This window comes from Ovis aries, chromosome 14 (genome assembly GCF_016772045.2).
Source record: "Ovis aries strain OAR_USU_Benz2616 breed Rambouillet chromosome 14, ARS-UI_Ramb_v3.0, whole genome shotgun sequence".
Classification (NCBI taxonomy): Eukaryota; Metazoa; Chordata; class Mammalia; order Artiodactyla; family Bovidae; genus Ovis; species Ovis aries.
In genome coordinates, this window is record NC_056067.1 from 34,825,809 (window position 1) to 34,851,111 (window position 25,303).

Consider the following 25,303-nt stretch of genomic DNA (forward strand, 5'->3'; position numbering starts at 1 on the left):
GTTCTTTCTCTGAAAGATATGTTCTTTCTTGCTGCCCAAGCCCTGCTCTATGCATGCTATAATCCTCTATTACTATGGGGTAGCAGAATTAACCATGTTAATGGGGAAACTGAAGCTGAGAAAGGTTAATTTCACAGGGTCACCCAAACTGTGATTTTTCAGCATGAGTTTTTCCCTTGGACTGAAAGGAAGCTAACTTTGATACCCCTCAGAGTTCTTTCTGTCCAGTGTCTGGAGTGAACATATTTGGAATGTATTAACATCTTATTTGGGGACTTCCCTGGTGGTCCAATGGTTAAGAATCCGCCTCGCAATGCAGCAGACGCAGGTTCAATCACTAAGATCCCACATGCCATGGGGCAATGAAGCCCATGTGCTTTGGAGCCCGTGCTCCACAACTAGACAGTCAGTGTGCCACAGCAAAGATCTTGAGTGCTGCAACTAAGACCTGGCACAGCCAAATAAGTAAATGATATCTTATTTTGAGGAGAGGAGGTCTTATGGCCCACCTTTTTGAATTTGCTACTTTTTGTTTTGGATGAAGGCTGTTTCGCAGGAGAGAATCAAAACCTATGTTCTTTGGGGTCTTGCTAAAGTCTTGAGGGTCCTTGAGGAGACACCAAGGCCCTTGACACTCCCAACAGATGAACTGGGAAGGGGCCAAGCCTTCCAGGACACCTGTGTTACATTAGGGATGGTTCAATTCCAGTAAGACTCACAACAGAGACCAGACACTCATGACTGTTCATGGATGTGTATTTTAATAAAAATAATTCTGTCAAAATACAACAGGAGTTTTTTCATCTCTCAAGTACAATTTAATAGGATGTTTTGTGTTAGAATTCTCTCTAAACCCTCCCACACCCACAAGTTTCATGCTAATGCCAAGTATCAACTTGCGAGGACAAAGGCAGAACCAGTGTGCACAATGTGGAGGACGTCTGAGTCGGCTGTAGTTTCTAATGGAGGAGAACCCTATGCAAAGAGGCAGCGCCTGAGGCAGCCAGAGCACGATCTGGCCACAGGTCTGGGTGCACGGGACTTGCGGTCAAGTAGGGCTCTGCTGTCCAGCTGCCACACGGTGTGCATACCTGAGTTGTGAGCAACCAAAGGAACTTTCAGCTCTGACAGATCTCTGCCTCATCTTTGTGCTTGCTTATGGGCTAGGAAGATGCTGGGAGGCTGGGAAGTCCCCCTTCTCCATCTCTTGATGTCCCTGTTCTGCCAGCCCACGTCCAGCCACAGACCTAGGTGGGTGAGGAACAGGGGTTCTGGCTATCGTTGCGTATCCTTCAGTTTCTGCTCTGGAAGAGAGCGACCATTTGGTGGAACAAGAGGAAAAGGTAAGAGGGATAGGCTGCTCCCCCAGGGTTGAACGACCCAACAGAGCCAGGTCTTCCTCCCGCCTCCTTGGCTGAAGTCCAGCTCTTCACCAGGACTCCTCCCAGGTGCCTTCCCCACTCTCAGCTCCTGGAAGTAGGCCGGTAGGACTGGGTGTGCAGCAGGGGCTCCGCTGGTTGGCAGGCAGGCCTGGACTATCAGCAAGACAGTGGGCTCAAGCAGCTTGATTTTGGTCCTCTCCACAGCTTGTGGGGCAAAGGCTAATGTCCCGAAGGTGATCTGTCCAACTGGGACTCAGTGCCCCTCTGGAGAGGAACAGAGTAAACAACTTGGACTCAGCTGAAACAGTGAGATAAGGCACAGAAAATGGGGAGGTGGCCGTGGGCACTGAGCATTGAGCCAGGCGGACACCCAACCCCGAGCAGCACACAGCTGTCCTGAGCCCTCCGGGCCCTCTCAGCCGCTCCACAACCCAAGCCCATCCCCACCCCTGACACACCCCTGAAGGTACCAGCTGCTCAGACATTGCTGGAGGCCTCACCAGCCTAATCCCTCGCCTGCCATTCAGCTTTAGGCCTAAACAGTGTCCAAGCCACAGGGATGAGCTTAGTCCCAGTTCTGCCCGCATATATTGAGTCACTTAATCTCCTGGGCCTGTTTCCTTAGCTATAAGAGGAGAGGATTGGTGGAGTAGATGGTCTCTGAACTTCATTCCAATTGTAAAAGCCTCTGGTTTGTAATTTGCAATCCTGAGTGCTTCCGACCATTTTAACAGCCTGATTTTTCCAACCCCTTGGTTTGAGAGCTGGGCATTCCCAGGTTTGCAGAGGATGAATCTCCTTCACAGACAGGACACCACCTTCCTGATGGTTCGTGGTCTCTGGGCTGCCAGCCGGGGCCCCAGTGGGGACCAAGAAAAAGCAGCAACCTTCAGGATTGTGTCCCAGGACAGACTTCTGGGGGAGCACAGGGCCAAAGGCCCTGACCCCATCACCAGCACTTAGTCCAACTCAATTATTTCTCTTGTCCAGCTGTAGGTCCAGCAAGTCTCAGTGGGCACCTCAGGCCATTCCAACCATTCCAGTATACACTGGTGAAGAGCCCAGATCCAGGCAGGGACTGGAAGTTTGACTTTTGAACTTGCCCCTTAGCAGGGGCTGTCTGTACATTCCCTCCCATTGTGAAGCAAATAGGGAAATCCTGGCCCCTCCTCCTGCTCCTCTGGGAGGGCACCTCCCTTTCCTTCCCGTGGGCGGTCAGTCCTCTCCACAGATAGCCTGCTCAAGTCCTGGCCCCATCTTAGCCCTTCCTCTCCTGATTCCCTGATGGCAGTACTAAGACGGTTTCTGACCCACTAGCTGTGAGGATCCGTCGGACATGGACAGTGGGACATCTGTCAAGCCCATGAGGTCCCTTCCTCTGGCCAGCGAATACTCTTAACAGTCTTTCCTAAGAATGACTGGGGCCAAACTGCAGGGAGCTGCCTGGCACAGCTACAGTGAGGCTTGGCCTGGGGGGGTCAAAGGTTCCATCCACTCTGGCGACTGGCAGTCCATAAATCTGCCTCCACAAGGTCCTGGCTTCTCAACAGAAGTGTCGATTCCATCTCAGCTGTGCAGAGACGGTGAAGACCCAGGCAGGAAGAAGGTAGCCCCTGTGCCCAGGGGCCTCTGTCCTGGTAGGAGACTCCCTCCCCGCAGCTTGACACACAGTAGCTCTCAGGTTGAAGGCAGGTAGTTCCCAGGCAATCAGTTTAGAGGAAATGAAGTATTTGGCCATCTTAACAACAAGGAAAGGTGGGATGTTGAAAAGGGAAGAGAGTCAGTCAAGGCAGGCAGTGAGAGACAGGGTAGGATGGGGGACAGCGTGCTGGCCGAGGACCCTCTCCCTTGCTTTGCTGTTAGCCCTGGGCCAAGTCATCTCTTCTCTGGCCCCTTGGCCCTGAAGTTCTCTGCTCAGTTCAACTCTCAGAGGCCTAGGCACCCATATCTCTCGGATGCTGCAAACCAGCTTAGCCTATCCTGCCCACTATGAGGCTCCCAAAGCCTACTGGGCCTCCCTAGGCTGCAGCTGGGCCTGTGGTTCAACAAAGGGGAAGCCTGAAATAAAGAAATCCCTTGGCTGAGGTGACAGAGATGATTCTTTTTTGATGAGTTGTACTCAAATAAAAACATGGTGTCTGGACAGCCTCACCCAAGAGGTGCTGGACCACTAACACTACGATAAATACTGTCTTTTTTTAATATATATATTTATATATATAATCTCATTTTTTTTACTTATGAAAATAATAAGCTATCACCAACGTGGATAGGCTTCATCACTAAATTAGCAGAAACCAGCTCAGCACAAACTCTCCAGAGATAAATACTGGTGGCTCAGTCAGGAGGAGAGGAAAAAAGAAAAAGATTAAAAAACCCCAACCTCTCCTCAAAACAACCCCCCTCTTTCAAAATAGAAGGCGCTACATGAACAGTAACCAGCCAATTCTGTGTCATAGGCCGCTGCACGTGAAGGAGGGAGAGAGAGAGAGACTGAAGGTGGGAGAAAAAGAAAGGAAGGAAGGGAGGAAAGGAACAGAAGAGGCCAGGCAGGAGGAGTGGGCTCTGCCCGTGGCTTCTGGGTCCCTGCACCAGGTGCCGATGGAGAGCAGGGCTGCTCCAGCCCTGGGGCCGAGGGAGGGCCAGGCGGGGCCAGCCAGTGTGGTCAGCTAGTGCAAGTAGTCGTCGACTCTGGCAAAAGAGCAAGATCCCAGGCCCGCTCGGGCCATGAGCCGTAGACATTCAGATGCCTGGCCCAGGGCGAGCATCAGCGGGGGCTGTTTTGGCAGGTTCTGAGACTCTGTGGAGAAAAGACAAGACCTGGTCACTGCCCTGATCAGGGCTGAGCCCAGATCCAAGTTCCTTTGGGAGCAGAAGGTTGGGGAGAGTGGACAGAATCTCTCGGAAGAGAGAGTTCATATGCCTCCATGTGTGTCCAAACCACCAGGCTATGGCCCTGTGGACCTTAGCTTTCTTTGGAGCAATGAGCTGGCCTGGGCCCACGTCATAGTCTAGGGCCTACTGTGATCTAGCTGGCCGACTCAGTTGGGCAGAGGGAGGTCAGGGTTCTGTCACAGGAGCCCAAGAGTCCTGCGGGCCACCAGAGGGCCTCTAGGCAGACTTCCCTGCCCTGATCTGGACAAACAAGGGAGGGGTGACGGGCCACCCCAGGCACTCCTGGGACAGCTTATTTTCGTTAGAGCCACTTACCTAAAATGGCGCTGTTGAGGGCGGCACACACAGGCTCCCTCTGGATGGGGTCAAGCTGCTGGCCAACTGGGCAGCTCCAGGGGTCTGAGTAGGCAAGCAGGCTAAAGGCATCCTAAGGAACAGGGTACTTCTGAGAGGACTGTGGTACGCACCAACACGCCCCATGGCTTCAGGGGGATACGGGGCCCTGCATGGTGTCAGGGAGGGCACAAAGTACCCCGATGTCCCACTTCCCACCACGGTCTTGTCTAGAGCTCACTCTCTCCTACTGCTGCTGCCCCCAGTGCCCTCCCAGAGTCACCACACGCCCCTACTACCAAACAGGGGCCCACTCTGTACAAAAGCCTGGTTTGCTCCATACCTGCAGCATCTCCGTGTGGGCCAAATTCTTGCCATACTCCCGGCCCAGCTGCTCACTCAGTGCCTGCAACTCGCGGCCGAACAGGATAATTCTTTCCGTGGCTGCCTGATTGCCCCCGCAGAGCTGCCGCCGCGGATGCCCATCATCTGCACCCAGAGCCCAGCAGGGGGCACATTGGGAGGGCACAAAGAAACAAGGGAGGACTAGGGTGGGGACCCCGAAGAGAACATGGCAAGAAGGACCTAGGTTGGGGATGGGGGTGAGTGCCCTTCTGGTGGAGGCAAGCGAGGGCTAAGAGGCGCAGGGGGGCCACACCAAGCTGAGCCGTTCTTAAGTCTACCCAGCATAGGGTCTAGGGGTCAGGCAGGACTTGGAAGCTTTCCTCTCCCACCCTGTGCAAGATGTAAGGGGTTCATAAGGGTACCTGCTCTCACCAACCCCCTCCAGCCACTAATGAAGGAACCCAGCCTGGGCAGCAGGCCAAGGTCTTCCCATCGCAAACACCCATTTGTGATGGCTACAGAGGCAGTGGATCAGCCTGCCCAGCCCCACCCTTACCCCCACCGAGGGAAGAGGGCACCGGGACTGAGCACGGCCATCTGCGGAACAGTGGGCAGGTGAGGGCACAGCCTTACCCATGCTGGACTCATCCGTCTGCAGGTCCTCATGCTTGTAGGCACCATTGACGATGCGTGTGGACATGCTCTCCAGCACACCGTTGGGGTAATGCTCCGCCTCCATCTCCATCTCACTGTCGCTGTGGAGAAGGGTGGAGATGGGAGCTGGCTAAGGGAATGTGGTTGGAGCAGCCTCGGTGGGCCTCCACCGAGGCTTCAGCCACAGGCTGCTGTGGATAAACTGAGGTCCCCAAAGGGCATGAAAGGATAGCTCCCAGGTTCCCAGGCTCCAACACTTGGACCCTACTGTGACGCCAGCCATCCCCAAAGGCTTGTCACCTCATTCCCACTCCAGTTCCGACGCTGTCTCTGTGACTCTCGCCCCCCCAGCCCTCCTCTGAGTTGGCACACTCCTTCTATGCACCTCTAGACCCCCAATGACCAGTCACGACAGGCATGTCTGGGAGCCAAACCTGGGTCAGCCTTGAAGCATGCTGGGGCGCTGAGAGCCACCTACAGTCTGCAGTCTACAACCTCTACCGGCCCAAACTGTCTGGCTGAGAACTGAGCCCAGAAAAAACTCCTTTGGTATAGTCCCTGGGGCCTTCTGAGAGGCCTGGTATCCTTGGAGGCAACCACATTCTCAGTGCCAGCAGCTCTGGAGAAAGATGGGGCCAAGGGAAGCAGCAGCTGAATCACGAGCTAGATGGGAAGCTGGAGCCAAAGTCTGGCCTGGCAGGTCCACAACTACTATTCCAGGCACAGAGCTGGTGGGGAAGTTGGGGATACAGGGCAGGGGCTGCTCACAGGACAGGCTGTAGTGGGCACAGAGTGAGAGAAGAAGCTGAGCAGAACAGGTACCTGGTCTCCTGGTTACTGGTACTGCTGTGGGGCTGGGACTTGGTGGAATCTGTAGAGTTGGACTCAGAGTAATTCACTGAGGAGGGAGATGAGGAGGATGATGAGGATGATGAGGACGAGGAGGAGCTGGGTGCAGGGTATTTACTGTGGTTCGGTTTGCTCTTGGTGGAGGCGACGCCGTTGCTGCAGCTGGGACTGTCTGCTCCTAAAAGCCGGGGGACGGTCAGAAGAGGAGGGCCAGCCTGCTGCCCAGTGGGGGCCCGGGAGTAACTGCAATGGTCCCATTTCCCATCCCCTCCACATCTGGCAGCAAGCCCTGAGCCCATCCTGGGGAAGGGTGTCTGGATGGCCCTGCTTCTCCACACCAGTTCTTCCCAGAGCCCTCCGGAGAGCGGCTGACCTGTATTGTGCGTGTGGGAACTAGTGGGGCCGTGTCGGGGGCTGAGGCTGGGGGAGCCAGGGTAGCTGTCCTGGGACTTGGGGCTTCGAGAGCTCAAGCTGCGGACCTCACTGTCAGTCCCGTTCACCATCTCCACAAACTGGCGGCACCTGTGGAAGGAGCAGAGCAGCCATGCTCTGGGCTTGGTCCAGGTTGCATATTCCCACCACCAGCAGGGTGACGGGGGGAGCTGGCAGGGCCCCAAACTTACTTGAGCATGAAGAGCAGGTTGGGATTATGCTCCAGCAGCCCTGGGTAGAAGCGCTGTGTGGTCTCAATGGCCTCTCCAACTCGGCCCTCCAGCACCAGCTTCTGAATCTCTGAGGAGAGAAAGAGAGAGGCAGTGAGAGAGCAGCCACAGACCCCCCCGCCACGTCTCCACACTGCCAGGCCTGGGCACAGGCCAGCCGCCAGTCCAGCAGGCAGGCTCAGGCCGGCAAGCCCCCCGAGATGCTCACAGAAGGGACTGAAGAAAGAACCTGGCCACCAAGCCCACAACACATCCTGGTTTCTGTCGAGTGTCAGGGAGTCCTCAGAGAATCATGGGGAAAGGGAGGAGTGGGCGCCCCCAGCCCAGAAAAGCAGCAGGGCGAGTTCGAAGGCCTGCTCCTATGGAGCACAGGTTGCCAGGGGCCTGGCAGGGGCAGAGGTCTTGGCTATGAGACTGTAATCTGGGAGTGGGTGCCTGGGCGCTTTGTGGCCTGACAGGCTCCTCTTAAAGCCAGACTCCTCTCCTCAGGCCTCATAGGGATGGCAATGGGAGTTCATGGTCTCTGGGCCAGGGCCCGCGGCTCAGTGGTGTTCAGGGGCTGCAGCGGCCCCTGCTGAGAGAGGAGACCACCCTCCGCGCGCTGGCAGCTCCAGCATTGACACCTCTCAAGCCCTTGGCATCGTGCTCCTGCCCTGGGACCTGGTGCGTCTTGCTGGGAGGGCCTTCTGGGTCTGGGCCTCTCTCACCCACAGACCCCAAGTCTGGGATCCCTTCCCGTCTGCCAGGCTGGGCATAGATTCTCTAGGAGACACAGACGCATCCACGCGCACAGAGACAACAGGCTCAGAGAGACCCAGGCAGGCACACAGAGACACGTGTCCACACACACCTACCCTCCCTCACTCTCTGCTCCTCGCCCCATCTCCTTTCTGGGCTGTTTCCTCTTTCCCCACACCCTCCTTCCACAAAAGAGCCCCCCACACACAGCAGGCAGGCCAGTACGAACACCAGGAAAGCTTCCTTGGGCTCCTTCAAAGGCGAAGGGCAGGAGCAGAGGTGGGAAGCAGAGAGAGTTCTACCACAGTGGCCATGGAGCATCAGCCTTCTCCATCTGAAAACTTCATCCCCTCTCTGGCCAGGGGCAGGCAGAATGACTGAGGTTGAGTAAATGGTGGACAAGGCAGGGCACTGGACTGATAAGATGCAAACACGCTCTTTCCAGAAGACTATGAATGGGGGGCTAAGTGGAATCCAGCATGCCAGGGGAAGGAAACAAGCATGGTGGCAGGGGTAGCCAGGCTCACAGGGCCCAGCTTGCGGCCGGCCATCAACGTGTGCATTAGGATGCCTGCACGGAGACATCCCCATGCTGGGACAGTCCTTGGGGGCAGTGTTGCCTTGAAAGAGGGACAGAAGCAGGGCCCAGGGCTGGGTGGTGGGCTGGTCTTCTGGTGAGGATCTGAGCTGAACAGACTCCTGACAGGTTACCCAAGGCTGCCACGAGCCAAAGAGCAAGGACAGGTGAGGGAGGGAAGGTAGGGGCAGAGGAGAGTCAATCTTACTTTGTCTGTTCTTTATGGATGCTTGTTCTTCCTGAATCGGGGTTTCAGTCATTCGGGCAAAAGCCGTGGCTGTGGCACAATACCCATGATGCACCAGGTAAGACGAGACCATGCTAGAAAAAAGGAAATGCTCAAGGTTGACACTTAAGAACTACATTTCTCATTGACCCCCTGGCGGGACAGACTATCTCCCGTTAAACACATCTTAAAGACCTCCACAGAATGAGAATAAAGGGGCTGAAACAAAATGAAAACTTGCCCCAGGGCTCATGCAGTCAGGCGGGGGAGGGGCGGGTCACCAGGGTGGTCCTCGCCGCTTGAGGAGTGGCTGCAGTGCTCTGGGTTATGCTGCCCACAAGCGGGCAAGTGTGGTAACACGAGTACATAAGGAAGCGCAGACCGTCTCCTCACGCGAGCGACCGTCTCCTCACAGGAGCGGCCGCCTCCTGTGACCTGCGGCAAACCCAGAGACTGCTGCTGCGAGCCTCTCTGAGGGCTTCCTGGAAAGGCGGCCAACCAAGCAATCTGGCAGCAGCCCAGATGGGGATGAGGCATGCCACGTGCGTACCTTCTCCAGACACAGGAGCTCCTGTGCAGGCGCCCCACGTGCCTGGCAGAAGCATTCCAGCTCAGGTGAGCCCGGCCCTCAGGAATGCTGGCTCTAGAGGGTGATGGGGAGCTAAGCCATGACCCAGGTTACTCCATAACACACCACAAATCTAGGGTCCAGAAGCCACAGTTTCAGGCAGTAACATGGCCACATGAACACAGTCTTTGGGAGATGGCCCTGAGAAACCTGATGCCCAGAAATCATTTAATCCCGCCCGAAACTGGCACACATAAGCAGTGGCACACGTGGAGCCCTCGTGTCTGATGTGCACGAAAGTGAACACCTTGCTGTGTGCATATGTCAATGTCATTATTGTAACTGCCCAACCCGAACGTCTGTAGGGCTGTCCTGTGGAAGGCTCAGAAGTTCAGCTGGGTGTTCCCTTGTGTTTTAAACGGTAAATGGGACGATCCATATAGAGTGCCTAGCACAAAGCAAGAAGTCAACATCTATGACCTCTTATTATGAAATTATGTATTCATAACATTTCCTTACAAATAGGAATTATAATAATTATACTATTAAAAACACAAGGGCAAAAATTATTGACAAAACAAGGTTCAGATGAGGCCATATATCAGATGAGGCCTCATATCAGAGGCCACTGAAATGTATAGTCCCCTTGATTCAGTAATTCTACTTCTTGAAAGGATACCCAGAAAATAATCTTAAATATGGAAAACTCCTACTGTATAAAAGCGTGACCTACACAAGTGAGAGAGAGGAAATAACCTGAAGCCACCGCCAAGGGAAGCCACCCAAGGGGCTTGTGGAAAATGTGTCTGTGAGATAATATAGCCATTAACAATGCCCCTAAAGTGAAGTCATATGAAGTCACAGGATATGGGTTATATGAAATACTTAGCAAATACTACCTATGAATACACACAGGCACACAGATACATACACATAAACAAACACACCCATGTGCTGAGGCCAAGCCCTGTCAGCTGAGAGCATCAGCCCCTCCCCCACACAGCTGGGGCAGCTCACCCCTCCCCTTGCCTGTCCCAGCAAGCTACTGTGGGAACTGGCACCATCTGGCCCTCCAAGGAGGGGCTGCTTCTAAGTTCTGGGGCTGGGGACAAGATGGAGTCGTGCTGCTATTCCTGAGAAGGCTCTGGCCACCTACCCCCGCCTTAGTCCTTGCACAATATCCATCCCTCAGGAAAGGCTGCACGAAGAACCCAGTGTATGCCCCACCCCCACCCCCTGGACTCTAGGACCCTGGCATCTACAGGCCAATGACCTGGGCTAGGAGGAGACCAGCCTTCCTCTGTTCATCCTTGAGAGCCAAGACAACAAACTAACCCACTGCCTGGCAGAGTGGGTACAGCTCATTGCCCCACTCAGGCCTGCAGCTGGCAAGTGGAAGAGAGACCTGTATCTGACCTCCCTTGGCCATCTCAGCAAGACTGGCCCCCAGGAGAGTCTGGGGATTAATCAGCCAAGAGTCAGCTAGGTGGGCCCTAGGGAGGTCTCTCTTCCCACCACCACTGTTGAAGATGCAAGGGGTTTAGGTCGATCCGACCCTGAGCAGTGACCTGAGGCCAGAGTCATGGCATGACAGATACTCCCTATGTTGGAAAAAAAGTCCACAGAGGAAGAGGCCACAGGGCATCCTAGCACATCCTCTGCAAGATGAGCTGGGGAAGGGAAACAGCCCTGCCAGTGATATTATATCCAGGGCCTTCTGATCCCGTGGAGGGGCACAGGCTCAACCAGGAGCAGCTCCGGAGAAGTGAACTAAGAAAGGGGCAGGAAAGCAGCAGGCAGAGTCATCCTGGGAGTGCTTTCCAGAAGGAACACTACTCACTAGCGTTCACAAGAGCAGCTTGCAGCAGTTCAGGGGTCTACGGGAGAGTGAGGCCCTTGGGGGGGGGGGGCGGGGCCGGGGGACTCACTTCTGCAGCACCGCCTGCCATTCGCCAAGCCGGGCACTGATGGGGAAGCAGTGGACAGTGCCCTGGACCTTGGCACGCCACTCCCGCATGTAGTCCTCAATGTCAAACAGGAAGGGCTGCTGCCCAAAGTTGGCGTCCACAATCTCCCCAGGTGTCTGCAGGCCTACGGTGGGGTAGAGGTTGGCCTGAGGAGGAGAATGAAATGTCAGTCGGGCCCTGAGGGCAAGAGGGGGCAGCAGGGCCTCGTCTCATCTCACCCCTGCACAGAGCAGGGAAGCGCTAGCTCCTGCAGGCCGCTGCTTCGGCTCTGAGAGAACTGCAATGTGGCTGGGGGTTGGGGGGAGGCAGGGCTAAGCCAAGTGCTGCCCACCTCCCGAGCAGAGAAAGCGCTCCCCAGAGTTAGAGGGGAGAAAGCAAAAGAAAAGCCAGGCTCAATGCAGAGTCTCCTTCCCTGCATTAGAGGCTGTAGTATCCCCAAAGCCCAAGGCCCCCATTTGGGACTTGGCCAGGGCCCACAGAGGCAGGCCGGGCCCCACCACCCTGCAGGCGTGCCTGTGAAAATCTGCTGCAGGGGTGGGTGATGGCTCCTCTCAGAGCGATCAGGACCAAGGATCCCTTTACCACAAAAAAAAAGGGGGTTATGAGGGGGCAGGAAAGAATGTGGGGAGACAGGAAAGGTAGGGAGGGAGGGGAGAATAGGGCCAAGGGTGTTAAGTGGTTTGGTCCCCCTGACAATGGAAAAGGGTAAAGAAAGGCCCTTCCTGTCTGACGCTCACTTAGAGGAGGATCTTCTGGCCAGAGGATGTCAGGGCATGTCCTCTGGGTGTCAGGCTCCCCGCTTCCCTGGGCCAGGTTCTACCAGGTCACTCCCTCACGCCTCCTATGGCTCCCATGCTACAGCCCGCTGTCTCACCAGCATGCTCCCCATTGTCCCCAGGCTCCCAGTCTTCTCTTCCACCTTCCATCATCAGGCCCCGCATCATTCCTATCACGTGCTATTATCGCACTCTGGGCTGTCTTTCCAGCTCTTGACATAGAGTGCCGTCACACCCACGTCTGGGTGTTTCGTGTCACATCTCCATCACTAGACTCTTCCCCACTCAGGGTCAGAATTCTCCTCCTGTGTCTGTGCGTTTCACCTAGGATCACAGCCCACCCTTTGAGGACTCCAAGCAGGAGGGAAGGATTTTGATACACAGACAAAGGTCCTGTAGTCTGAGCTTGAGGAGGGCCCTCAGATCATGAGGGTATTTCCTATTCCTAGAGTGTCACAGGGGTGCCCAGGATTCCTAAGTAGCCCCCAGGGCCAGCAAACCCTTCCTCCTTCCAGAACCAGCCAGGGCACACAGCCAAGCCAGACTCCCACCAATTCTGGGTGGAGGCCCTGCATGTGACGAGGCCCGGGATGACTCACAACCAAGAAGGACTGGGGTGCAGGAGGTGGGATGAGCCCTGAACTAAGTCAGCAGGAAAACCTGACCCTTTTCCCCATAAAGCTCATTTCTCTGGCTCAGGGGTACCCTGCATGGTAGCAGGCTCAGTCCCCAAGGGTGCTGGCTTTCCTCAGGGATCTCAGATGGGGATGTACACAGATCCAGCTCCCTAACACTTCAGGAACAATTTTCTATACTCTGCCTACAAGTCCACTGGGTATAAGCCACACAGAACTGGTTCAGACCAGCCGAGCCATGGAGCTACCTCATCTCTGCCTACACCGTCCCCCACCTGCCAGTTGCCTCTAGAAATGCCACAAATCATGGTCACCTGCTAAGAGTCATGGAGGAAGACCAGGCCTTGCTGCTGGAGAGAGAAGGCTGGCAGGGCCCGTTACTGATACTTTCAAGCTGATGGCACAGCACATACCGCTGGTTGGGGAGAGGGCAGGACCCCACTGTGTCTGCACTATGCCTGTCAGCCCCCAGGGGCCAGAGCAGAAGACCCCACAGCAGTACTTACCGGGAGGTCTGTGAAGGCTATACCTGCGGAGGGAAAGGAACAGTCATCAGGCCACGTGGTGGATTCCCATGCCTCTGTGGGGCCCCAGAGGGCCTGTCACAATGGCTGGGAGAGGGGCTGGTTACCACATCTTCCCTATGGTGGAGGGCCAGCACGAGCCAGGGCCTGGTAGGTTTACACCCTGGCCAGAAGTGAAGTCTGATATTTGGGTATTTGTCCACAGCATTTCTATCCTCTCAGGGAAAATCTGCTAGGAAAAACCAGCACCCAAATGATAGATCCTGAGGCCTCTCCAGGCCTGATCACACTCTCTTGATCCAACACATATTTCTGGACACCTACTCTGTATGCCGGGCTCTTTTCCACCCATTCCCTCATCTGATCCTTAGACCAACTCTGGTGCTAACTAAAGGAGTGCTTAGTTAGGGGTTAACATCTGGGGCTTAGACCAACTAAGGGAGCAGGCTTTCTTATCCCCATTTTACAGATGTGGAAAGTAAGCCTCAGCAGTTAAATGATTTGCCAGCAGTCATAAAACCAGCAGAAACTAGTCTTTCGTGCCAACACTGACAGAGAAGTGGCGACAGAGAGGGTGGCAGCTGCCCATCTTCAGCCCCTACTTGCCCAGGGTCCCCAGAGATTCTGAGCTGACAAGCCCAGGTTAACACTGGCCTGTGTACCCTCTGAGCCTTCCTGCCAAGAAAAGAGGCTGTGTTTCTAGGGACCTCAGTCCTGAACAGGAAGTGAGGGTAGAGGGGAGCAAGACCTAAAACATATCAGCAGGCCCGAGCAGGAGAGGGGCCACGGTAGATAAGCCAGAGCATTCATGTTCTGCAGGTTGAGAAATGACTCAAAGCCAAAGGAGACTCTCCCAAGGACTCACTGTCCTCCCATTTTTTAAGATAAATTCTTATTACGTCCTCTAGAAGTTCCTAAGCTTCTGGCCTGAGAGATTTTCACACCACTGACTACTTAGAGGTCCTTGTCTTCTCGCTCAACTCCACCCAGGAAAGAAATGGAAACCCAGCAGGACAAAAGAACAGGGGAGGGTCTGATGACAGGTCTCCCAGGAGACCTCGGGCCAGAATCCTGACAGCTAGCCAGTGCATCCCATGTACTTCCTCTGTGCTGGGCACTTGGTTCACCTCTTACAAGGAAGCATTTAATTATCAGAACAGGCCTGGAGGTGTATACTGTCTCTGACACTGGTTTACGTATGAAAAAACCAAGGCGCAGAGAAATGTTTACATTCTTTACTGGGCTATTTTGCTCCTCAGTGAAGGAAGTTCATAAACCCATGACCTGCCTGCCTGTGGCCACTTCCAGCCCCATGTGCATAGTCAGCAGTCACAGAACCAGCAGGATGGACTCTGGAAGCCCCTCAGTGTCCACCCACCAGGTCGACATGGGAGCTGCCCCATGGGTCTCAGTGTGGCCGGGCTACTGCTGCTATGCTCCTAGGCTCGTGGAGAGGCCCACAGGACTCTGGAAGAAGGGGGAGTCCAGGCTCTATCAATTACCTGCTGTGTGATCTCTGACAAGCTACCCAACCTTTCTGAGCCTATCTGACCAAAGAGGGTAATGATACACCCAACACCCCAAGAAGAAAGGAAAAACGGATTCTCTGTGGAAGTTGCCTCGTAAACTGTGAGGTCCAGGTACAAGCTGGCTGGACTTGTACCACGGGGCAAGGCACCTGCCAAGCTCCTGCCCGGGGGATGGCCTACCCAGCTCGCCTAGCTCTCACAGTGGCACTTGGGAAGGCATCCATGAGGATGAGGAGAGAGGCTACTCCACCCTCTATTGCACTGGACAAGGGCAACACTGCTTCTCACAGCCCTGCAGGTCGCCGGGAGTCTCCACAAAGCCACTGTGATAGCAAGATATGAGATGGCCCACGGCAAGATCTGAGAAGTCCAGGCAAATATCCAGGATGCAAACAGGACATACAAACCTGCTGATGAGAAGTACCCTGAGCCAAAGACACAAAGCTCAGCGATCACTGAGGCTGAGGCTATGAAGAACCTGTATAAAAATTACTCTGGGGACTTTCCTGGTGATCCGGTGGTTAAGAATCCATACTTCCACAGCAGGGGGTCTGAGTCCCTAATCAGAGAACTAAAATCCCAAGGTTTGCAGAAAAAAAAAAGTTACTCTGGAAGCACAGGGACCACTTGTGGATGAGACATCAGTCTCCATTCACTCAGAACACTCACTTGTCCTCCCGTCAGTATTTGCCGAGACCTCGCAAGAGCGTGAGGCACTAGGAAACCCGCTATAAGCCTGGCCCTAAAAGTGCTGGCAACTCCAGCAAGAGAGACGGTGTACAACTAGCAATGACACAGACAGCTGACCAGTGACACACAGGGCAAGTGATGGGACAGAGGACGAGGGAGCAAATAAAAGGAGCAGGCCAGTTGGAGACAAGAATTGTCACTCTGCTTCTCTAAAGGGAGAAAGGTTCTGAGGTGAGAGAGCAGCCACTGCCTCACTGACCCTGTGTGAGACTCTGAAGCACATTACATTGACACGCTGGCTTGTGAGAAGGAAACAAGGTCATTAGAAGAGTCACCAAGTGGGCTATCACTCAGAGTTCATTGACCTTCCTTTCAATTTCGTAGTCTAGGAGATGCAGAGGATAGGTCAGATTCATTTTTCAGTACGGTCTCAGCAGTATCCTTGTGGGCAAGACAGAAGACGTGAGCTTCAGAATAACATAGTGAAGTGCTTCTTAAATGGCTGGTGTCTACCTGAACAAGCTGTAGCCTGAAGGGCTCAAATCTAGCATTGTCCTCTTCCAATATTTGTGTCAGTATCTTGATGAAAACACACAGAAACATGCTTACCCAAATTTAGGTTAACACCCAGCTAAAGACTGTTAACATATAGCTGTTAACATACAGCTGTGGTGTTGGAGAAGACTCTTGAAAGTCCCTTGGACTGCAAGGAGATCCAACCAGTCCATTCTGAAGGAGATCAGTCCTGAATATTCATTGGAAGGACTGATGCTGAAGCTGAAACACCAATACTTTGGCCACCTGATGCAAAGAACTGACTCACTGGAAAAGACCCTGATGCTGGGAAAGATTGCAGGCGGGAGGAGAGGGCATGACAGAGGATGAGACGGTTGGATGGTATCACTGACTCGATGGACCTGAGGTTTGAGTAAGCTCCAGGAGTTGGGGATGGACAGGGAAGCCTGGTGTGCTGCAGTTCATGGGATCGCAAAGAGTTGGACATGACTGAGTGACTAAACCGAACTGAACAGCTGAAGAGGATACCAAACATTGGAGACAGGATGAGCAAGACCAAAGCAGATCTTGACAGACTAGGAAAATTGACAATATAGACCTAAAGGAAGTTTAATTATGAGAAGTGTAAGGTCTAGCATGGGGTCTACATAAACATGTACTAGGGAGATAAGTTTTTAAAAACAGTGAGAGGTTCTAGCTGACATTGAGCTGGCCATGAGCTCTTTAGGGATCTAGACTGACAAACGGTTGAGGGCCCAGAGGAGGGAGGTGCAGGTGCAGAGAGAACAAGTATGCCCCAAATCTCGCGTCCCATGGCAGGTGCTATGCTCTGAGCAAAGTAAGGACAAGCTGAAGAGAGGTAAGGAGGGCAGGGGTTCAGAGCAGAGAGGCAGGAGTGGGCCTGGCTTGGAGGGGCAAGCGAAGCAGGATTTGGGCAAGGACTGAGAGCTCATAACAGCAGGCCCTGGATTCTGACAGCAGAAGAGTCAAGAGGCAGGAAATGGTTGGAGTCCAAGAACAGAGGGGAAATGAGTCCTTGCCCTGGAGCAGCTAGGTCCTTGCAGCTGGATACCAGCACTTGAAGCTAGGTGGCCACGGGTCAGGGGAGGGTTTCCCAGACGTGCGCTGGGTCAGCTCTGCGGCATCTGTGCTATGCTCCTGGCTGCCCAATCTGGGCCGTGGCATCTGACTGCCCTGCTGAGGAATGCTGGCTCCTGATCACCTGCCATAGTAGACCTGATTTCCACACAGGTCTGCTGATTTTGCCCCGGCTTGGAAAAGCCACAGAGAGGGTGTGGGGAGTGGCAGCCACCTTCTGACTGCCCCTGAAACTAGGGGAAGTGAGCCTCTTATGAGTTGGGTTCAAAGTCAAATGCCCAACTCCCTTTCGTGGCAAAGCCTCTGGTCAACCTTGCTGGTAGGGTTCTGCCAGATTAGAGACCTCTGCAAACTCAGGCAGGCCTGCCCAGCGGTTAGGTACCACCTCACAGCCACTCTGGCTGTGGGTTCCACTCCCTCAAGGGCCAAACAGTACCCACCCCTGCCAGGGCAAGGTGTCAGAATAGCCAGAGTTCCCCTCTCTCTGAAGCTCTATCCTAAGTTTATCTGTGTGTACAGGACTGCTCTGCAAGGGAACCTCCACCTGCCTGCTGCTGCTCCTGGATTTCTGACTGGTTGATGGCACCACTAATCCAGCTTCTTTCTCATGTTCCCTTCTCGCCAGTGTGCCCCACCTGTCACTAACCCATGCTGCACCACCCCAAGGCCTCTGCAGGCCTGTTCTCCACTGTCTGCACCCATCACCACAGCTATGTCTCAGGTCATCTGCCTCCTCCTCAGCCCTTACTCCCGTCAGTTCGTCCTTCTCAGTTTAACCAAAGGGACCTTTCCAACATAATTCTGTCGAAGCTGCTGTCTATTAACCACAAAAAGGCCAGAAGAGACCTGGCCCCATCTGACTCCAGCTTGTCTGTCTACCTCGTGTACTAGAGCAGCCCTCGCTGTTGCTCCTTAGCAACCAGCGCCCTACAGAAGGGCCAGCCAGAGTCTGGGCCCAGGCGACTGGCATACAAATCACTTCCACTGTCCAGCATGTTCTAGAGCCTCTCAAACTTCTTATCAACCCTAAACCTTGCTCCAGTGAGTGTCACACTGGCCAGGAGCATGACCATGACATTATTCTCCCTCAGCACTGACCCAGGCTCAATAAATGCTGTTGAATGGATGGATTAGCAAAGGCAGAACCCCTATACACTCCCTTCCCCTTTCAAGGCTCCAATGCTTAGAAAGGGCTGCAGTTCCCCAGAGCTCAGCAGAGGATATACGGCACGACTCTGGCTTCAAAACCTCTCGTCAACCAAAGTGGCTCCACAGGGCAGACCCTCCCAGGTCCCCTATGTACCCACCAAGGCTATGGCCATTCTTGGTGTAGAAGCAAGTGCCGTTGATGAGGTTGACACAGCAGCCAATCACGTCTCCTGTAGTGAATGTGGGACCGTAGGGTTGGCCAGTCCCCGAGGAGCAGAAGGAATGCCCATCATCACCATGGTAACCATAGGAATGCTTATCCCAACCTGTGGAGGAAAAGAGAGCAAGAGCTGAGGTGAGGTACTTGAGAGAACAAGAGAGTCAAAGAAGCCCACTCAGGCTGAGCTCTAGCCTCCAGCACCTCACCAGCACGCCTGGCCTCTCACAGCTGGCTGCAGGCAGGGGCTGGCTGTGTTAAATGAGCAGTGAGTTCAGCAAGTCACTGCCCTGAGGGGCTGAGGCAGCCCTGCCAAAGAAAGAGCCCAAGCTGGAGTTAACAGGAGCCAAAAACATTCGTGCCCTGGAAGGGACTTACCAGAGGGCCATGAAACAAGGAGGAAACTGGGGGAAGCCTCATGAAGGAGAAGGGGCTTGAACCGAACTCTGAGGTATATCATGGGGTTTTTTAATGCTTTTTAAAACTGAAGCATTATTTACATGTAATAAGAGTCTTCCTTTTTAACTGACAGTTCAACAAGTTTTAACAACTATTACCACCACCACTATCAAGATATAGAACATTTCCATCAATCCCAAAAGTTTTCCCTCATGCCTCTTTGCAGCCGATTCCATTCCACTCACCCCTAAGCCTTTGACAACACTGATCTGATTTGTTCCTGTGGTTTTGCCTTTACCAGAACGTCATATAAATGGAATCAAATGGCTTCCCTGGTGGCTTAGTGGTAAAGAATCTGCCTGCCAACGCAGGAGACATGGGTTCAAACCCTGGTCCAGGAAGATCCCACATGCCATGGAGCAACTAAGCCCAACATGCAAGACAACTGTTGAGCCAGCACTGCACAGCTCGAGCGCTGCAACTACTGAAGCAGTGAGCCCTAGAGCCCATGCTACGCAACGAGAAGCCACTGAAATGAGAAGCCCGTGCACCACAACTAGACAGTAGCCCCTGCCTGCCACAACTAGAGAAAAGCCTGGACAGCAATGAAGACCCAGCACAGTCAAAAATTTAAAAAATAATTTAAAAAAATGGAATCACAGAATATGGAGTTTCTTGTGTCTAGCTTCTTTCACTTAGCATAATGCCTTCGAAATTCATCCACATTGTTAGGCGTACCTGTATTTTGTCTCTTTTTATTGCTGAGTAGAACTCCATTGTATGGACATACCACAGTTTGTCCATTTACTAGTTGATAGCATACAGTTGTTTCTAATTTTTGGCTAATATGAATAAAGCCACTAGACATTAGTATACAGGTCTTTGTACAGACATATGCTTTCATTTCTCTTTATACTTAGATAGGGGACTGCTGGGTCACAAGATAAGTCTATGTTTTACTTGATAACAAACTGTCCAACTGTCATCCAAAGCGGCTATACTGTTTTGCATTCCTACCAGCAATGTATTAGTTTCACAATCTCACCAGCACTTGGTACTGTCAGCTGTTTTTTGTTTCTTCTTTTTCTCTTAAGACATTTTAATATGTACACAGTGGCTGAATTTGTATTTCCCCAATGTCCAAGGACCTTAAGCACCTTTTCATATACTTCTTTACATTCAGTTTATTAGAAAATTATTGAACTATCTATTCAAATATTTTTTTTTTTAAATTTATATGGAACCATGTGAAGTCACTCAGTCGTGCGTGACTCTTTGTAACCCCATGGACTGTAAGCTACCAGGCTCTTCTGTCCATGGGATTTTATAGGCAAGAGTAATGGAGTGGGTTGCCATTTCCTTCTCCAGCAAATCTTTTAAAAATAACTGGTTTGTAAAATCTTATTGAGTTGTAAGAGTTCTAGATCTATTTTGGATACAAAATGTGTTTTGCAAACATTTTCTTCCAGTCTGTGATTTGTCTTTTTTCATTTTCTTAACAGTATCTTTCCAAGGCCTGTTGGGATTTTTTAAACCATTTTTTAAAATTTGAGTATAGTTGATTTCCTGCTGGGATTTTTGACTGGGACTGTACTGAATCTACAGATCAACTTGGAAAGAATGGGAAGTGTAATAATATTGATTATTCAAATCCACAAACATGGTATACTTCTCCATTTATTCAGGTCTTCTTTAGTTTCTCTCAGCAGTGTTTTGTCAAATTTATCACTAAACACTTTACTTTTGATGTTATTATGTTATTTTAAAATTTTAATTTCTAATTGTTTCTTGGTATTATATCAAAATATAATTGATTTTGGGGGTGGGAGGATGGGGTCAAGGTTTCTTTCTGGAGTGATAAACTTGTCCTAAAATTAGAGTATGATACTGGTTGCACAACCGTGCAAACATGCTAAAAAAACCACTGAACTGTACATTTTATTTCTTTTTTGGCTGCACCATGCAGCATGCAGGATCTTCAGTGACCAGGGATCAAATCCATGTCCCCTCCACTCGATGTGTGGCGTCTTAACCACTGGACTGCCAGAGAAGTCTTGAACTACCCACTTTAAAAGACTAGACTTTGTGGAATGCAAATTTTATCTCAATAAAGCTATTGAACACACAAATGTATTTGACTTTTTATTTATTCATCTGGTATCCTGCATCCTTGTCAAACTCACCAATCAGTTCTAGCGGCTTTTGTAAAGAATGCAGTGCCCACTGAAAAAGGGTTCTAAGCAAGAAGCCACTCCACTTCCCACCTACAAAGAACATATATGTAGTTCAGAGAAAGCATCAGGAGCACCAGACTTGAGGCCACAGGCCGAGTTCTTGGCATGGAGTCTCCCAAGACAGGCTTCAGTGGCTGAAGCTACTAGAAACCCAAACTTCTGCTCCAGGCGCCTGGGATGCCAGGGACAGTGGTGGGGCTCTCTCACTGCTGTCTGACCAGCACAGCCTTCCCTAAAGCCAAGCCCACTGCTTACCACCTCTTGAGGCCACTGGCTGTCGGGGGAAGACTGTCCAGCAAAACCACTGTCCATTCTAGCTCTCCACAAAGAATCCTTGTAGAGGGGCTGGCTTGCTGTTTCTATCGTTCCTCTCAGAACTATGCCCACAGTTGCTGACTGATGCCCACTGAGTTCTCTCTTTTGCCAGTGCATCAAGGTTTGCCAGTGCTTGCCCTCTGAAGATTTCTACAACATTCTTTGGTCCACCCCTAGTATACTGCCCACATTCTTGATCAGTCCTGGTTCCTGTTGAGCCTCTCTGATCACCAGTCAAGGTTTCTGGGGCTGCCCCTGTCTCACTCACCATTTACTAAGCCTCCCTCCAATCCTTGCCATCAGGAATCTGAGAGATGAGAGACGAAACACAGGTGTGTGCATACATATGGAAGTGTATTTGTGTGCAGTGACTAGTTCCAGTCCACTTCTTTCTCACACAAGGATGATCTGGTGTGACAGATCTTTTGTGCAGATTCTATAGTCTAGAAGATAGAAGACACTCGCTGGAAGGTTTTCCTTTGTTTCTTCTTTCAGCCTTCTCCAACTGATGCAGCAGGTACTCTTTAGAAACAAATGCAAATGAGGCCATTGGGTTTACTGAAGCTAGTGAAATCAGCACCAGAACCGTTTCCAACTTAGTCAGTGACTCAAGGATATTTGTGAGCTATTTCTGTCTCAGTGTATGGGAGCTCAATAGCCATCGCCAAAACAACAGATGTTTATATTTTCAAAGACCTAAAATAAAAATTTGAGTATTTTGAATACTTTTCTTCAAAGATAAACTATGTAACTATTTTGACAAACCTACCATATAATTTTTGGATTTTTAACTCAAGCTACTCAAGCTATAAATATGGATTTTAAGTTTTTAAAAACTAAAGAGCTCAAATAAAAAACCCAAAATATCTATTTAGAGTCAGTTCAGGATTCACCATCATCTCAGTTTGACTGAAAAATAGATACATTTTCCTGTTTTGCTTTTCTTCAACCCCCAAATGAATTTTTATCAGTTATACAGACTTGCCCAGAAGAAGAAAATTCACAATTCCTGTGGCATACTGGATGTGAAGTGAAAGTTGCTCAGTCATGTCCGAATCTTTGAGACCCCATGGACTATACAGTCCAAGGAATTCTCCAGGCAAAATACTAGAGTGGGTAGCCATTCCCTTCTCCAGGAGCATACTGAATAAGGCCTCCCAAAGATGTCTAGGTCCTAATGTCCAGAACCTGTAAAATATGCTACTTTGCATGGCAATAAAGATTTTGCAGAAGTGATTAAGTCAAGGCTCTTGAAATGGGGAGATGATCCTGGATTATCTGGGATGGGGAGAGTACAGTAGTGCAGTTCAAGGATACACGTAAGAGAGAGGCAGGGCTGTCAAGTAAGAAAAGGTGACGTGATGGTGGAAGCAGAGAGAGAACAAAAGATGCCACTACACTCTGGCTTTGAAGATGGAGGTCGGGGGCCATCAGTCAAGGTGTGTAAGTGGACTCCAGAATCTAGAAAAGGCGAGGAAGTAGATCCTCCCCAACAGCCGCCAGAAAGACTACCGCCCTGCTGCCATCTGGGTTTCAGGACTTCTGTCCTCTAGAACTGTAAAAGGACTGTTTCAATCCACTACTACTGTAACAGCCACAACAGGAAACTACTACAGTCTGCTATGGCTTGCCTGGAAAATCCCATGGACAGAGGAGCATGGTAGGCTCCTACAGTCCATGGGGTCGCGAAGAGTCAGACACAACTGAGCAGCTTTACTCACTCACTCACGGCTATAGAAGAAGTTTCTGAGCGTTTGGAATGATCAGTGCAGAGAAGCAACACCTCAGCTACTTGTCTCCTGCTCTTCGAAGCACTATGAGGTTAAAAGCTTCTCAAAGAAGATCACAGAGCTGTAATGTATCTTCAATAGAAGCTATCATTTCATAGCTAATATTTTTTCCAAACACCATTAAGAGCGTGCATGTGTGTGTCTGTGTGTGTGTAAGATGTGTATGAATGCATGTGAAAGGGTTTTTAACTTGGGATAAAAACAGAATGTGAGTATGTGCCTCATTTAGTAACAGTGGCTGCAGCAGCAGCAGTTTGGTTTAAGACCACTGTGCTACTTTTCCATCTTCTGAAAAGAACAAGCATCATCCAACTGTTACCAAAGGCCTGCTCCATGGAGGGAGCAAATGAGGGTGGTGGGTGGTGTGAAAGGAGCAGAGAAGATATAACATCTAAGTAAATCAATGAGCAAACAAGAAAACACCTGGCAGAAAAAATATGCTCTGAAAAAAAACTGAGCCAGATGATGAGCTGGAAGTGGGAGTGGGGATGAGGACTGACCCCTGAGCAGAGGTCAGCTTGACCAGAGTATCAGAAGAAAGAACTTTCGAGGTAAGAGGAATGAGTTCAGCATGTCTGAGAAACAGAAAGGCAGCCAGTAGGGCTGGAGCTGAGTGAGACTGAGGAAAGACTGGGAGTGGAGTCAACAGGGTTTGCTGAACATGGGCGCTGACGGCATGAGGGGAAATGAAGACGACTCCCAGGTTTCTGCCCTGGGCAAATGGGTGGATGGCGGTACCACTCACTAAGAGATGGGAAAGATGGACAGAAGGAAGAGATCTTCAGGACACGTTAAATCTGACATGTCTTATTAGACATCAAAGCAGCTGGGTGGCAACACAGGGCAGGTGAGATGACTGTGGCTCATCCCAGATGTGGTAAGGTTGCCATGGGGAACACTCGCTAAACAAACAGTGGTGTGGACAGAAAACTTAAAGTGAAGTCACTGGAGGATTTTCCTATGCGCTATCCTCACACAATGGCTTTCTGTTTTCCTTTGGGAGAAAAATTCAGGCTAGCCAAGGACTAGAAAGGGCAGAACAAACACAAGAGAAAGGTACCAGAAGCCCAAAATAGATGAGGACATGTTAAAGGGCACAAAGTCACTCGAAATGGATTCAGTCACCCCTGCCCTCAATGAACCTTCTCCCCAGGGCTTGAGAAGTTGTGCAGCAGACAGAAGGGCTCCCCAGGAGGTGCTAGTGGTGAAGAACCTGCCTGCCAACGCAGGAGACGTAAGAGACATGGGTTCACGCGCGCGCGCGCACACACACACACACACACACACACACACACAGCAGACAGAAGCTGGACTGCACACACACACACACACACACACACACGACAGGAGCTGGTACTACAAGGCCATTGTTGAGGTATCGGGCAGACAGAAGAACTGTAAGGCCAAGGCCTAAACGCTGTTGCACATTCTGCAGTGACTCTGGTTTTTGTTGTCAGTCTCAGGCTAAGGTCCTAAGGAGAGGGGATCTGGCTTCTGTTAGAAAGAGACACTGCAGTCCTAGATGCCAGGGTAGCTCGTGTGGCCTGAAGGGCCTCTGCAGTCTGCTCTCTCACACAGCACTGTCCCTTCTCAGGTGGCAGACCCCGGGCCGACACTCACCTTCTCAGACCTTGGTTCCCTTCTCTACAAAATCAGGGGGAGCAATTAGACATCACTGTCAAACGGCCCTAGGAAACTACTTACAAGAACACTCCAAGAGTCCAAACCAATCAGTAATTATGGTAATCCCCATCTGAAGGCTGAGGAAACTGAGGCACTGAGAGGCTCCACGAAGGCCTATGGTCTTGTAGATTACACTCTCAGAGGCTTGGATCTCCTATCTTCCCTTTTTTTGGGGGCAGGGCACTGTATGATGCAGTATGTGGGACCTTTAGTTCCCCAACTGGGGATGGAACCCACACCGCCCCCTCAATGGAAGCATGGAGTCTTAGCCACCCACTGAGCTGCTAGGGAAGGCCTCTGGTCTCCTATTTTCTGAGGGACTTTCAAGTAGGCTCCAAGCAGGTACCCATGAGAGTGAAGGTGAAGCCTCCTCCTTCCTGGGGTGGTCCCCGATCCAATCACAGGGAAGCGGAAGATGCTCTGAAGACCAGACTGGGCTCCATCAGCACAAACTGCAGGGAACCCCAGGCTTCCAGAGCCTAGGCTCAGCCACCTGACCAGCGCTACTCCCTGTAGGTGACTGGCTGGGTTCCATCAACTTTTAAGGGACTG

At 51.7% G+C, this 25,303-nt stretch overlaps 1 protein-coding gene across 2 annotated transcripts in view; it reads right to left on the bottom strand.

The window, feature by feature from the left end:
• Positions 1-738: 738 nt before the first annotated feature.
• Positions 739-25,303, bottom strand: part of RANBP10 (RAN binding protein 10) — a 57,963-nt gene continuing 33,398 nt past the window's right edge. For both annotated transcript variants that reach the window (XM_012189974.5, XM_042231818.2), the window contains 11 exons: positions 18,272-18,439; positions 13,114-13,136; positions 11,158-11,342; positions 8,644-8,756; positions 7,082-7,190; positions 6,832-6,980; positions 6,432-6,636; positions 5,589-5,710; positions 4,954-5,099; positions 4,593-4,704; positions 739-4,182 (listed from right to left, as the gene is read on the bottom strand). In XM_012189974.5, the coding sequence (XP_012045364.3) occupies positions 4,052-4,182; positions 4,593-4,704; positions 4,954-5,099; positions 5,589-5,710; positions 6,432-6,636; positions 6,832-6,980; positions 7,082-7,190; positions 8,644-8,756; positions 11,158-11,342; positions 13,114-13,136; positions 18,272-18,439 (1,463 nt within the window). In that variant the 3' untranslated portion in view covers positions 739-4,051. The remainder of the gene's footprint in view (positions 4,183-4,592; positions 4,705-4,953; positions 5,100-5,588; positions 5,711-6,431; positions 6,637-6,831; positions 6,981-7,081; positions 7,191-8,643; positions 8,757-11,157; positions 11,343-13,113; positions 13,137-18,271; positions 18,440-25,303) is intronic.